At 42.0% G+C, this 15,530-nt stretch overlaps 1 protein-coding gene across 1 annotated transcript in view; it reads left to right on the plus strand.

The window, feature by feature from the left end:
• Positions 1-15,530, plus strand: part of BTBD17 (BTB domain containing 17) — a 36,967-nt gene that overhangs the window by 19,868 nt on the left and 1,569 nt on the right. The window contains 1 exon segment of the mRNA XM_072638131.1: positions 12,708-12,931. Within this exon segment, the coding sequence (XP_072494232.1) occupies positions 12,708-12,931 (224 nt within the window).

The following is a 15,530-nucleotide window of genomic DNA, read 5'->3' on the forward strand; positions in this document are numbered from 1 at the left end:
ATTCAATGGTTCCAAAAGTCGCAGCTCTATATCTGGGGTCCTATGAAAGTCAAAAGGGCAGTTAGTTGGCATCATAGTGCATAGGGTGCTAGGCCTGGAGTCAGGAAGACTCACCTTCCTGAATTAAAATCTAACCTTAGATAGTTAGTAACTCTGTGACCCTGGACAAGTCACTTAACCCTCTTTGCCTCAGTTTCCTCATCTGTCAAATGAGCTGGAGAAGGAAATGGCAGACCACTCCAGTATCTTTTCTAAGAAAACCCCAAATATGATCACAAAGAGACATGACTGAAAAAAAAAGACCAATAATAGTCAAATTAGGAAAATTTTTCAATAATAAAAGTGAGAGGTGATGAGGACCTGAACTAGGACATTACATGTTGGCAGCATGGCTGGAAAAGAGGAGACAGATGTGAAGGAAATGTGATGGTGATAGAAACGATAAGATGGAAATTGGTTGGATTGAGGGGATAGAAAGAAGGAAAAATTGGACCTGAGTGACTGGAGGGATGGTGCTATCTTCAACAAATACAGGGAAGTTTGGAGCAAGTATGTTAGGGTTCAGTCATTTTCAATTATTTGAGACTCTGTGTGATCCTGTTTGGGGTTTTCTTAGCAGAGATACTGGGGTGGTTTGACATTTCCTTCTCCAGTTCATTTGACAGATGAGGAAACTGAGGCAAACAGAGTTAAAGGACTTGCTCAGGGTCACACAGCTAGTAAGTTTCTGAGGTCAGATTTGAACTCTGGAAGAGGAGTCTTTCTGACTCCAGGCCAAGCACTCTATCCACTGTACCCCTCAGTTACCCCAATAATAATATTAAATATGACATTATACATAATAGTTGTTTTTGTTCACTTGTTTCAATCTCTTTGTGACCTCTGTTTGGGGTTTTCTTGGCAGAGATACAGGAATGGTTTGTCATTTCTTTCAGTGAAATACCTTGTCCTAGGGTCGTTTATAAGTGGTATCTGAGACCAGATTTGAACTCAGGAAGATGAGTCTTCCTGATTCCAAGTCCAGTGGTTTATCCACTGCACCACCTAGCTGCCTAAGCTACTTGACTTGATTCTTTCTTATATCAGTGGCAAACTGGAGGGGGGGTGGGGGAAGTGAGGGTGGGCAGGGGTTGTATTGAAGTATGTCATCTCTAAGGTCTCTTCCAGCTCCAAAGCTATGATACTATGAATAGGTTGGGGAAAGTGGGGCAGAAGACCCTTTTCAAATGAAATCACCATCCGTAAAATCCTACTCCCTGGATAGAGGTGGTATGAGATCCCAAGGGGCAGCCACAACATTTTTAGTCTTTAACTTTGTGGTGTTCGTGGGAGGAAGGTCCCACCTGCTGGCTGGATTAGGAATAGCTACCTGCTTCCTTCCCCTTTGCAGAGTTAGAGAAGGAATGCAGACATCTGGGAAACTGGAAACAGGAGACTACCTGTGTCAATAAAAGGAATTACTGTCCTTCCATGGGGAACAGTTAAACAAACATCCCATTACTAAGCTGATCGCAGTGCCTGGCCCCATAGCAATAACTCCTTGTTAACCATTACTGTGCCTTAAGAAATCACGAATATGAAGAATTCATTTGTGAATGGTTAAACAAATAGTAGCCCATGAATAAAAGGGGATAGTATGCTCCCATAAGGAAATTATGAACATGAAGAATTCAGAGAAGTATGGGGAGACTTAGATGACATGATGCAGAGTGAAGTTAAGCAGAACCAGGAACACTGCACACAGTGACTATAATAATGTAAATGGAAAGAACAGAAAATAGACTGAAATGTGTCATTATGAGCAGAGGGAAGAAAATATATCATGTGCCCTTCTGTGCAGGTGGAAGATTGCTGGTGCGGAGTACAGCATGCCCTGTCAGACGTGGTTGTGGCGTTGGGTGGTTTTCCTGAATAGGTGTTTTTCTCTTTCTTTTTTGTTCTGTGTTACATAGGATGACTTGCTGGGTAAGTATAAGGGGTGAGAGAAGGGAGACAAAGTCAGAGTGTTTTGGGAAATGCTTCACAACCAGCGGTCTCACTGTTCAATCCAATCTACATTATTAGATTTACTCCATCATGCCCTTAAATCTGAAATCAATAAAACAATAAATTGAGCCCTGATTTGTAGCATTTGCTGATTTCTAAGGAGTAAATGCTCTCATTGGGAATTTAACAACCTACTTTTCTATGAGGCTTTGAGCTGGCATCCCTGGATAAAAGTGATATAAACACAAAAAGGTATTGATAAAAATCAGATTTTTTTAGAAAGTAATTTGGTCTTGCTAGTTCAAAAAGAACATTTAGGGAGTTCGAGGCTAGATGACACAGTGGATAGTGTGCAAGACTTGGAATCAATAAGACCCTAGTTCAAAACCTTCAGAAAATGTGTCTCTTTCCTTTCTTTGGTGAAGGGGTTGCATATCATCGGACACTTACTAGCTATGTGGCCCTGGGAAATCTCTTGTCTCTCTGCATCCTGGTTTTGTCATCTGTAAAATGGAAATAATATCATTTACCTCCCAGGGTTATAGTGAGGATCAGATGACTTAGCATACGTAAAGTGTTTTGTGTCAGTCGTGTCCAAGTGTTTGTGACCCCTTTTGGGGTTTTCTTGACAAAGATACTGGAGTGTTTGCTATTTCCTTTTCCAGTTCATTTAACAGATGAGGAAACTGAGGCAAACAAGGTAAGTGACTTGCCTATAGTCACACAGCTAGTAAGTATCTGAGGCTAAATTTGATCTCAGAAAGATGAGTCTTTCAGATTTCAAGGCCACTGCATCACCTATACTAGCTATCATTACTCTAATTAATATAAAATGCCCGTTTTTAGCTCAGCTTGATGAGTCCAGGGAATCACAGAAAAGATAAAAGAGAGAACATATGGTTTGTTTCTAGATCTGGGAAGGATCTTAGACACCATCTAGCCTAAACCTCTCATTTCACTAATGAGAAAGATGAGGCCCAGAGTAGGAAAGTGACTTGTCCTGGTTACATAATTAATTAGTGGTTAAGCCCTGATGAGAACCCAGGTGTCCTCACGGGACAATGGCCTGGTGCACTTTCCACTGGAATACCCTGCCTCAATTACTCAGTATTTTGAGGATTACTACCTCACATAGGGTCAGGTGTACATGAGGGTCAATCACTCTGAGTTTCCGGGCTGCCTTCAGGCCACAATGGCACCAGAGGAACCCTGGACTCCTGTTACAGTAAATCGAACATTCGCTCTCTGGAGTTGGGTCTCTCCCCTTTTTTGACTCTTATCTTGGACTCACATGAGCTGCCAAATTTGAGCTTATTCAGGATTTAGCTATTTAAAACCACACAAAAGCGACTACATATTCTTTTTCCTTGTCCAATGAGGTATCTCCTTTTAATTTCATAAGAAAAAGATATTTACATTTGGTAAAGGGATTATATATTAGCACTTGATTATCTTTATGATCTACTTTTTGACTTCTGTGACAGTAGCAAGTCTATGTGAGAGTTCCTGGGCTAGTAGAGGGAAAGAATTCACCTTTACTTCCAAAGGATAAAAAAGGATGCTTATTTCTTCTCAAGGCCATCAATGCTATGGTATATGTGGGGGTTGGATCTAGGGATGTCAGAGACTCTACTGGTCTCTAATTTCACATCTCCAATTGCCTTTCAGATGTCTTGAACTGGATGTCCAGTCGACATCTTGAGCTCCTTAGGTTCAAAACTGAACTCATTAGCTTTCCTCCTAAACCTCTTCCCTCCCCTCCTATCTTCCTTTTTGCTATAGAGGGCGACACCATGTTCTGAGTCCCCTCAGGCTAGAGTCATCCTGGACTGGAGTCCAGTCATCTAGCTGGAGTCATCCTAGACTTCTCACTATCTCTCATCTCTCTTTCCAAACTGTTGTCAAAGCTTATTGAGTTCACCTTTGTAACATTTTTAGAACATGTCCCCTTCTCTCCTCTGACATTCTGACACTGTCACACCATGGTAGGCTCTCATCTCCCTCATGTCTACAGTAGCTAACTGGTGGATCTGCCTGCCTAAAGTCTCCCCCTTTCTCCAATTCATTTAGTCACTAAATTGATTTTCCTAAAATGCACATCTGATCATATCACTCCCCTACTCAATAAACTCCCAGTTGTCTCCCTCTTGCCTCTGTTTCACATTCAAAGCCCTTCATAACCAGCTCCCTCCTACATTTCCAGTCTTCTTATACCTTAGTCTGCAACATGTAATCTTTTTTTTTTTTTTTGGAGGCAAACAGAATTAAGTGACTTGCCCAGGGTCACCTGGCTAGTAAGTATCTGAGGGCACATTTGAACTCAGGTCCTCCTGACTCCAGGGTCAGAGCTCTATCCATTGAGCCACCTGGCTGCTCCCACACATACTCTTTGATCCTGACTAATTCATGAACAAGACACTCTCATGTCTCGGATCTGGGCATTTTCTCTCCCTGCCTCCCGTGGCTGGAACTTTCTCCAGCCTCTACTCCAGCTGCTGACCTCCCTGCTCCCTTCTTTATTGTTGTTCAGGCAGTTTGCTTGTTTTGCGTGATTTCACATTTGTAAGTGATGCATTGCTTGCCTTCTCAAGGAGGGGTGGGAGGGAGAGAATTTGGAACTCAATCTTTTTAAAAAAATTTTTAAATGTTTAAAATTTTTTTGATGTAATTGGGAAATATTTAGTGAAATAAATTAAAAAAACACTTTAAAAAAGATACAAAATGGACCTGGACCTCAACAGCTTTGACCAGCCTGTTTGTAAAATAAAGTAAGGAGGAGAATTGAAATGAAAAGAGAACCCCAGGTGGGGCCAGCCTAGACCTTTGCAAGCCAATCTTTTTCTGTTTTCTCACAGTGGAGTAACCCTGTTTAGGATCTAGCTAGAGTTTCTTAATGACTTTAATTGTGACTTAAATTAAATTAATTTAAATTTAATATGATAAATTAATTTAAATTTAATTTCTATTGACTTTATGGCTAATTATGACTCTAATTCATCAAGAACCCTAAGCCTATGGGGATACTTCACAAAAACTGTTTTCAGTATTCAGTCTATGGTCTCCAAAAATGATTAACCACTAGTATGGCCTCACCCCTTAACAGCCTACTCTATACACAAGAACAGCTAGGTGATACCATACTGCACAGAGCTCTTGGCTAGGAGTCAGGAAGCCTCATTTTCCTGGGTTTGAATCTGACCTCAGAGGCTTAGTGCCTGTTTGACCCTGGGCAAGTCATTTGGCTCTGTTTGGCTCAGTTTTCTGATTTGTAAAATGAGCTGGAGAAGAAAATGACAAACCACTCCAGTATCTTCGCTAAGAAAATCCCAAATGGGTCATGAAGAGTTGGATGGGACTGAAATAACTCAGTTATTTATAATAACTGAAATAACACCATACCCATGACAATTGAGCTCTTTCTGCTGGCTGTGTCCCATGCCTGGAATGCTCTCCTTCCTCATTCTCACCTCCAGTCAGTGAAAATCCCACCTTTACCAGGAGACTTTTCCTGGTTCCCCCCTACACACACACGTGGCAGTCATGCCTTCCTTCTGAGATCATCTTCCATACATATACATTATTGTGTACCTTACCTCTTGTACATATAATTTTTTTGTACATTGTCTCCTATATTAGAAAGAGGGTTCTGCAAGGTCAGGGACCATTGCATACAATGCTTAGCACATAGTAGGTGCCTTTTGACTGACTGCTTAATCAAAATGAAAATGAGGTAGACATATACATATGTCTGACTAAGTAGATGACATTCTGTATACACCCGTATCCTCCTACCTCATTATAATAACGCAGCATTCAGCTTCATTTTAGTGTTTGTTTCATTTTCATTGTTGTGGTCATCCCATATATTATGTAATGTGTGGGCATGCTGCCAAGCACGTGCACGTTTTCCACAGGGAGGATGCCAATGCCCACATGGCCCTGTCCAGATGTGGTTCAAAGGAAGCCTGAATGTGTCTCTCCAGAGTTACCTCTGCTCACCCTTCTCCCGAGGGAGCTTTGACCTCCTGCTTACAATTGCTTTTCCGGTTCTGCTGACTTCACTCTGCATTGTGCCATAACGTCTTCCCATATTTCTCTGACTTTGGTCAATCATTTTTTTTTTACCAACTACATTATTGATGGATAATATTGCTGTAGCTGCCTCAGAGCTGGTGGCAAGGGAGCGAGTTGGGTCCCTTGAGTCCCTGGGCTGGGGAGAGTCAGGCTCTAGGACATACTGGCTGCCTGCCAGATTGGGGGCAGGGATCAAACAAGATGAGGGGAACCAGGCATGAAAGTCACAGGGCTTTCCAGTGACTGGGTGGTTTGATGCCAGCACTGTCAGAGTAGAAGCCAGATTCAATACCACTCAGTCTGGGCCCCAGGGAAGGGGGCAGGTCTGGCAGAATGAGAGAGTCATGCACTGATCTGATCATTGGGCTTCTGGGTGGGAGAGAGCAGAACTACTGACCCATGCATGCCCTTTCCATGGACCTTGCCCAAGGAGGAAAGCTGGGTGGAACAGGTGCCTTCGGGTGCCAAGGGGGAGCTAACGGAGAGGAACTGTGCCTTGTGGGCATCTAGGCATTTGGGCTAGAAAAGATTCCCTGCTGAGCTGAGGTCAGGGTCCAGTCCCCAGAACTCAAGGGTCTCAGTCCCCCAGTCCTCCCTCTTCCTATCCCAAAACCTTTGCCTTGAAAAGCAACTGGACCCACTCCACTCCATTTGTCACCTCACCCCTTTACAGAGGGGAGAGGTCCACAAGTATTGCACATTGCACACATTTCAGACTTTTTCCAATTATTGGTCATCCAAGTTCTCCCAGCAGTGTGACCCTGTCCAGCTCTGCCTCAGTTTGCCCATCTGAGGAATGGGACTTTTGCAGCTGCTGGGAAAAGAAATGTGCCAGATGGCAGTTTGTAGTTTAAAGTAATGAGAAGCCTTGTTAGAGTCTTAGCCCAGCGCACTGAGCCTGCTTAGGGAAGAGGAATTAAGGAGGATGCAGTATTACATGCAAAAAAGATCAACCAGCATCAGAGGGAAAGGTTACTTACATTAACTTCAACCTTCCAGGGTTGCTTTGTATGGGTAGAGGGTAGTGGAGCTTAGTTCAAGAGTTAACAGGTTAAGTGCCTAGAGTCCTTTAGGAACTCTTAGCCATGTTTATGTGTTTCCAAAAGAAGGAAGGAACTACTGGATAGTCTGCTCAGTGGACTGGCCACAGTGGTATGTGTTCACCCTGCCCTGATGAGGACTTCCCTGAAAGTCTGTGCCTCCTGAGGGAGGCCTATCCTGGAGAAGCAGGCACTGGAGTTGGAACAGTCTGGGACCCACAAACAGGCAAACCCACCCAGCCTCCTTCCTCTTCTCTCTCCTGCCCTTCTCTGCAACCAGCTCACCATAGCTCTCTTGAGCATGTCTGCCAAAGAGCTGTCGAGTTTTCTCCATGCTGGGGCACCAGGCTGGGTCATGGGAGTAGAGGAGGCATATTTGACTAGGGACTGGCAGAGGCCTGAGAAACTCCCACCTTTTCTGGTTTGCTTGCTTTCCAGGGGGCTTGCATCATCCCTGGGAAGGCAAGAAGGGAAAAGCAGATTCTGGGAGCAGGTGGGAAAGCCTAAAGATTGCAGAGGGTCCACGTCCCACCCCCCCTCCCCCGGGCCTAGCTGGTGAGGACAGTAGTCCCAGGCTGTCATACTGAAGCTGAAGTGGTTATCTGGGCAACAGTTGAGCCCAGTTTCCACCAATGTATCGCAAAGATAGGTTAGGGAAGGGAGGCGGGGAGGAAGGAGGGGAACTTGCTCCCCTCCAAAGGCCAGCATCCTATATAAAGAATCAGAGCAGTGGGGGAATGACCTCCTCTTGGGATTGGGAGTGAGAAATCAAAGATGCCTGGGACTCATCACTCCAAACTTGGGCCCTGGGGCAACTTCTGGGCCACCATGACCTTACTGGGCCTAGTTGTGCATGCAGGTAAGGACTGGGCACAGAACCAGGAGACAAGAAGTCCTTTTCCTTTTGGGGTGGGAGGTTAGGAGGTGGGAGAGATTAGCATCTGGTGAGGGAAAGGTGATGGAGCCTGAAAAAGGTGTGGAATTCAGCCTGACATTTCCAAGGGCAATGAGAACTGTTGAAAGGGGACTTGGTTGGGGAGGGGTTCCTTGGGAGGGGCTGGCTATATTGTCTCTCTACTCTCTCATCCCAGAACTATGGAAGGATCGTTGGTGGAGTGAAGCTGATTCTGAGTTGTCCTGGATAGGGAGGTTCTCAGTGATCAACTGTCCCCCTCTCAGACCCATAGAGTGTTAAAGTTGGAAGGGACTTTAAAGATCTTTTCATTCATCCCTCCCCCCTCCATATCCTTACCAAGAGAGGAGAGAAACCTTCCCCTTCCCCTCCTTTACTTAGTCAGCTTAGGGACAGAAAAGAAGCCATTGGCATCGGGACAGGGGAAAACAGACTGAAGCTTTGCTTTCCTTCTGCTCTCCCTGTCCCCCTAAAAGTCGACTTGGGGCATCCTGGGAGCTCTGTCTGAATTGACTTGTTTTTGCTTTCATCTCCTTCCCGTGTCTTTACTTTCTCATTCCCTCTCCCTGTGCTACCCTCCCTCACTAGACTTGGAGTCATTACAATAAAAATAATGATAGTGGCTAACATTTATATAGCATTATTTTTTAAGGTTTGCAAAGCACTTAGCATATGTTACCTCTGAATATTCACAACAACCTTGGGAGGTAGATGTTATTATTATCCCCATTTTCAGATGGGAAAATGGAGTCTGAGAGAAGTTATTTGCTCAGGGTCTAATAGGTAGTAAGTGTCTGAGAATAGATTTGAAATCGGGTCGATGAAACCTCCTTTATAGGATCATAGATTTAGAGCTGGAAGGACATCTGAAGTCATCTGGTAAAATTCCCACATTTTACAAATGAGGAAACTGAGAAAGAAAAGGTGAAGTGATTTGCTAATGGTCCCAGAGGTAGTGAATGGCATTGTACCCCTTTGTGGTTGCAGATGCTTTCATATCCCATTTGAGGCTTCCAGTAGGCTAGTGAGATGAATAGGTGTTATTTACCAGGGAAGGACAGCTCAGAGAATGTATTGACAGGTTTTGTTTTGTGTTTTTGAGGAAAGAAGCACCTCAGAGGAGTTCAGTGCCTTTTTCACAAAATCATTCAGTTCCTTGTTGCAGACCTGGACCCTGAACGCAGGGCTTGTGTCCAATATTCTGATTTCTGGGTGGTGCAGTGGATAGAGTGCTGGGCCTGAAGGCAGGAAGAGATGAGTTCAAATCCAGCCTGAGACCCTAACTAGTTGTGTGACTTTGGACAAGTCACTTGGTCTCTGTCTATGTCAGTTTTCTCAGTTATAAGATAGGAATAATAAAAATAAATATCTGCCTCAGATGAGATATTTGTAAAACATTTAGGACACCTACTAGCACATAGTAGGAGCTTAATAGAGTCTCATTTACCTTCCCTTCCACTACCACTTCCCCCTTCTTGTTACACTGCTCCTCTGATACCATGCCAACATCCTGGTGCTATATCCTGCCTCATGGAGAGAGTCCTTTGTGCTTAGAAACCAATCCCAGGACACTTGCCCAGGCAGACCCTTCTGTCCAAGCAGCCTAGCCTGCCCTCTGTCGGTGCACCATCATGTCCCTAGAGATGTCTGAAGACCCATGCCCATGAGCCAACATTTGATTTAGGAAATTTAGTAAGACATGGATTCACATATTGAATCTCCTGTTTTATTTGCTGTGTGATCTTGGATACTTGATCTACACATACCTCGTAGTAGCTCCCTGAGGCTTATCAATAATAATAATAATAATAATAGCTGACATTTATATAGCGCTTACTTACTTACTGGAGACAGAAAGGCAAAAACAGTCCCTGCTTTCCAGGATTATACATTCTTTTCTTTTCTTTCTTAAAAATGTTAGCACAAATTTATTTAGCCCTTCAAATGGTCATTTATTTAGATTGCTTCCAGCTTTTTATTCTTTTAAAAATTTTTCCCCAAATTTCATATAGAGACAATTTTTAACTTTCATTTTTATAAGATTTTGAGTTCCCAAATTTCTCTCTTCCTCCCCTCTTCCTAAAATGACAGACAATTTGATGTAGGTTATGAACATGTAACCACATAAAACATATTTCCATATTAGTTACAGTTGTGAAAGAAGAAACAGATCAAAAGAAAAAAACATGAAAAAGAATAAAGTAAGTGAAAAAGTATGCTTTGATCTGCATTCAGAGTCCATTAGCCCATGCACATCTGGATGTGGATACTATTTTCCATTATGAGTCCTTTGTACTTGTCTTGGATAAATGTGTTTCTGAAAAAGGCTGAGTCATTCGTAGTAGATCATCACACAATGTTACTGATATTGTATACAATGTTTTTGTGGTTCTGCTCATTTCACTTTGCATCAGTTCATACATATCTTTCCATGTTTTTCTGAAGTCTGCCTGTTCATCATTTCTTATAGCACAATAGTATTCCATGACATTTATATAAAACTTGTTCTGTCAATCCCCAATTGATGGGCATCCTTTTAATTTCCAATATTTCTCCACCATGGAAAGGGTTGCTATAAATACTTATGCACTTGTAGGCTCTTTTCCCTTAGAGGGCACATTCTAATGGGAGAAAAGCTCCCCTCTACCCCCCATTTCATGTGTATATATATATATATATATATATATATATATATATATATATATATGAAGTTACTGCCTTTGTTCAGTTGTTAAGTCATGTTCAACTCTTCATGACCTAGTGGACCATACTGTCCCTGAGGTTTTCCTCTTAAAGATGTTGGAGTAGTTTGACCTTTTCTTCGCCAGTGGATTAACACAACCAGAAGTTAATTGACTTGCCCAGGGTCATAAAGCTAGTGAGTGTCTGAGAATGGATTTGAACTCAGATCTTCTTGACTATGGGTCCAATCTGAGACATCTAGCTGCCTATATATGGCATAGATGAAGGCGGATCTGAGAGGCAGAGGCACTAATTGTGGAGGGAATGAAACAAGACTTCTTGCAGAAGATGGGACTTCAGTTGAGTCTTGAGGAAGGCCAAGGAAACCAAGAAGTAAAGGTGAAGGGACAGAGCATCCCAGGCATGGGGAACAAGCCATTCCAAGGACATAAGAAGATGGAGTGTTGCGTGTGAAGAGCTACAGGCAGCCAGTGAAGTTGATTAATCATAGAAGAATGAGAATATTACTCATGGGAGAGTTCTCACATTGGGAGCTTCCCATGCAAATTCTTCTCATATTCCCAGATGCACTTAAAAGGATCTGCAGCTGTCAACCTCACCCTACTTAGTCCTCCATTGAACCACATAGTGAGTTTCTTAAAGCATAGGTCTGAGGAGAATTTGAAACACAAAATTTAAAAAGAAAAGAATATTAAAAATAAAAGACAAATTTTTAACAATTACAAAAAAAAAAAACTGTAAGTCTAATCATGTCACTCCTCTCCCCCTTACTCCATAAACTTCAGTGGCTTCCTGTTACCTCCAAGATCAACTACAAAGTCCTCTGCTTGTTACTGAAAGTTCTTTATAGCCTGGCTCATCTCTACCTTGCCAGTCTTCTTAGGTTTTACTCCCTTCCACCAAGTCCAAGGTTCAGCTACACTGGCCCATTTGTTTTTTCCTTGTAGGTGAGACTTCATTTCCTGAGATTTTCATGAGATTTCATTTCACTTTGCATTTTTTTTTTTTTGCACTTTCTCTTATGGCTGGAATGCTTTCCTACATCATATCTGCCTCTTCATTTGAAGTCTCAGTTTATTTTTCTTTTTTCATTTTTCCAGTGGTTGGGGGGGGCAGTGTTAAAATGTTAAATGTGGGAGAGGGCAAGGAATAGTCAGCAAAAAAAAAAAAGGAAAAAGAACATCATTGAGGCATTTTTTAAAAATGCATGGAAGCAAACAGAAGGAATTTCAGAAAGAAACAGACAAGCAGGACGGCTTTGAAAGCTACAAGTTAAATTTAGTATACTTGAAAGGAAAAGCAAGCTGTACATGGTAGAGATTTGTAGTTTCCTGTATAATCTCTTTTTTCTCTTCTAGCACATATATAGAAAGATTTGCTGGATTTTGCATTTATTTTTTGTTTATTAATTATTAAATATTTTTTCTAACAATAGGTAAAAACAATTTTAACATGTTTTTAAAAATTTTGAGTTTCAACTTATGTCCCTTTCTCACTTTCCCTCTCCTTGAGAATGCAAGTATTTTGATATACATTATACATGTGTAGCCATGCAAAACATTTCCATATGAGGGATTTGGCATTTGTTAAGTTCAGAAAGAAAATAAATAAATTTCTCAAACGTCACCTTCTTCAGGAGGCCTTTCCCAGCCCCTTAGCTACTGTAGCCTTCCCTCTGAGAAGAGAATTTTAATTTAAAATTCCAATCAATTTTGTATCTATCTTATTATTTAAAAATTGTCTTCTCCATTAGAATGTGCTCCTTGAGGGCAGAGAGTTTTTTGGGTTTTTTTGGTATCAGCAGTGCTTTGCATGATTCCTGGAACATGCTAAGCACTTAATAAATGCTCATTGATGGAAAAAATGCTTTTTTGACTTCATGGGTGAGTGGCTGCTATGGGGGGGCCGTCATTGCCCTCCTCATGTGGACCTTACAAGACCTCCAGGCCTGCTCCAGTGTTTCCCTTCGGTGTGTGTTCTTCCCTCCTCAGCCCAGAAAGCACATGGTGAAAGTGAAGCAGCAGATGCCTCTATTAATCACTCCTTGATGATGCTCCAGCGCTTGCGGGAGTTACAACAGGTGGGCAATGAGAGTGACACAGTGTTGTGGGTGCAAACAGAAGGTACAGATGAAGTTCACATCTTCCACACTCACTGGCTGCCCCTGGGCCTGCAGAGTGATGAATTCCAGGGACTGCTGTACAACCAAAGTGAGGTGACATTTCAGGAGCCCAGGGACTGTGCCATGGTCTTTGACAAATTTATCAGGTAGAGTCAAGTTAATCAGGATCCTTTAGTTGGGGTGTTTGGGATACAGGTTCCTTCAGTTGGGGCTTTGGGGAGTCAAGCTCATCAGGCTCTTTCTGTTGGTGACTTTAGGGAATCAAATTCATCAGGGTCTTTCTGCTGGGGTCTTTGAGGAGTTAGGTTCATTAAGGTTCTTCAGTTCGGGTCTTTGGGGTCAGAGACTGAGGGCGGAGGAATGAAGTTTTGCCATGAAGGATATATCCTATTCCCTTTCTAAGTTCCATAAATCTTCTCCCTGGTGATTCATAGATGCTCAGGGGGTTCCCCAAGTGATCATGTCCCAACAGGAGGACAAAATGGCATCTATTCAGCCTAGACAGATGTGGACCAGTCCTGTTTGCAAATGTGACAGTCTCCTTTCACTTTATTGTCTATTGTTAAGTGACTGAAAGGATCAAAGGTATTCTTATCCAGAGGTATAATTGGCATGGGGGTATTAGAGCTTTGCTCCAGGACCTTGACTTTGCGGGGGTGCTTCTTGTGGGGGTCTGCACCCCACAACATCACAGTGCCATGGTACTTTTCTCCAAAAGCCCATTTGCTTCCCCAGTTCCCATGTGGCACAGGTCTAACTATCTAAGTCATACCACTTTATTCATGTAAACCTATGGTTTAGTGACAGGCCTTTCCACCCCCAATGAATATGCACATACATTCCCAGTTAGTGTTGTATTCCTACTACCTAGCACAACGCAAATCTACTTTCTCCTTTTGGGTCTTTCATGGGTTGTAGACCACTTGTTCTCTGTCCATAAGACAGACAATCCAAGTTCTTCTTCTACCTTCCCATCTCTGCATAGACTGACCTGCACCTTATATCCCATTGGGGGATTGGCAGGAAACATCTGTTGAAAGAGACAGCAAGAGAGACAGAGGCAACAAAAGACAGAAGGGTGGCAATCTTGAATACCTTGTGAGAGAGAAAGAGAGAGAAAGGGAGACAGAGAAAGGAAGAGGGAGGGAGGGAGAGACAGAGAAAGAGAAGAGAAAAAGAGAGAGAGAGAGAAAAGAGAGCAAGAGAGAGAAAGAAAGAGCGTCTGCTTATAATAAAAAAAAAATACAAAAAAACGTGAAAAACCAACTTCTACATCCAGTGATTAGGAAATGGCTGATTAAATGACAGTATGCTAATACAATGCTATTGTTCCATAAAGGTAACAGACAGGAAGAATATGAGGGTGTATAGAAAGATTCATATATGGTGATGCAAGCCCAGGTCAGCAGAATAAGAGTGACATACACATTGACAACCCCCCAAAAAAGTAAATAAAAAGTAATAAAATGATTAAAAGTAATAATAATAAAAAAGAATTGTAAAAGGAATAGAGGTCATAAAAGTTTATACACACAGAAATATGATTTGGAAAGGAGACATGGGACTGATGAATTGGTATTCTTCTTGTGTGAAAAAAAGTTGACTTTTTCCAACCCAAATATAAATATTTCTACTTTAAACATTTTCATTAAAGATGAATTCCATATTTTATATTTATTCATTTGTATTTCTTGAGCATTTGTATTGTTAATAATGAGCATATAATCACCCTCCAACTAAAGATAGATACAGAGATAATAGAACGAGATAGCTGGATAGAGGTAGATAGATGAATATAAATGGAAGAAAATATGCATTTATTAAGCATCTGCTATGTGCCAGGCATTGGGCTAAGTGCTTTGCAAATACCATCTCATTTGTTCCTTACAAAAGCCCTGTGAGAAATGTACTATTATTATCTCTATTTCACAGTTGAGAAAACTGAGGCATACAAAGGTAAATCAACTTTTCCAGGGTCATATAGCTAATAAATATCCAAGACCAGATTTGAACTCAGGTCTTCCTGACTCCAGGAGCAGCACTCGATCTACTGCACCACCTACCTGCTGAAATAGAGATAGAGACAGATGTAGACAGAGAGGTGGATGAATAGAAATAGATTGATAGATAAATATATAGATAAAGTAGGGACAGATTGACATAAATAGATGACAGGTAGATAGATTGAGAGAGGAGGGAGCGTGAGACAGAGATAAGAGAGAAAAGGAGAGAAAGAGACAAAGAGTGCACAAAGAAAGAAAAGAGACAGACAGAGAGAAAGACAGGAGACACACACAGAGACAGAGAGAAAAGAGAAAAAGTCAGAAAAAGAGACAGAGAGACAGACAGAGACAGAAAGAGATACACAGAGAGACAGAGACAGAGAAGTGACAGTAGAGACATAGAAGAGAGAGAAAAGAGACAGAGACAGAAGAGAAAAAAGACACACACAGAGAGAGACAGAGAAAGACACAGACAGATACAGAGACAGACAGAGAGAGTCCTTGGAAGGCAATGAAAGGTAAAGAGAGGAAAACTGTAAGGCACAAAGATTAATGAAGCAACAAGAGAAACAAACAGGAGGAAAACAAGGAGAACAGCAAAAGAACAAGACACTGATATGAGATAGACAAGAATTCTTGACCAATAGAATGTTGGAGCTAGAAGGTATATTAGAGATCCTTTAGTCCAA

Source organism: Notamacropus eugenii, chromosome 2, assembly GCF_028372415.1.
Source record: "Notamacropus eugenii isolate mMacEug1 chromosome 2, mMacEug1.pri_v2, whole genome shotgun sequence".
In the NCBI taxonomy this organism is placed as follows: Eukaryota; Metazoa; Chordata; class Mammalia; order Diprotodontia; family Macropodidae; genus Notamacropus; species Notamacropus eugenii.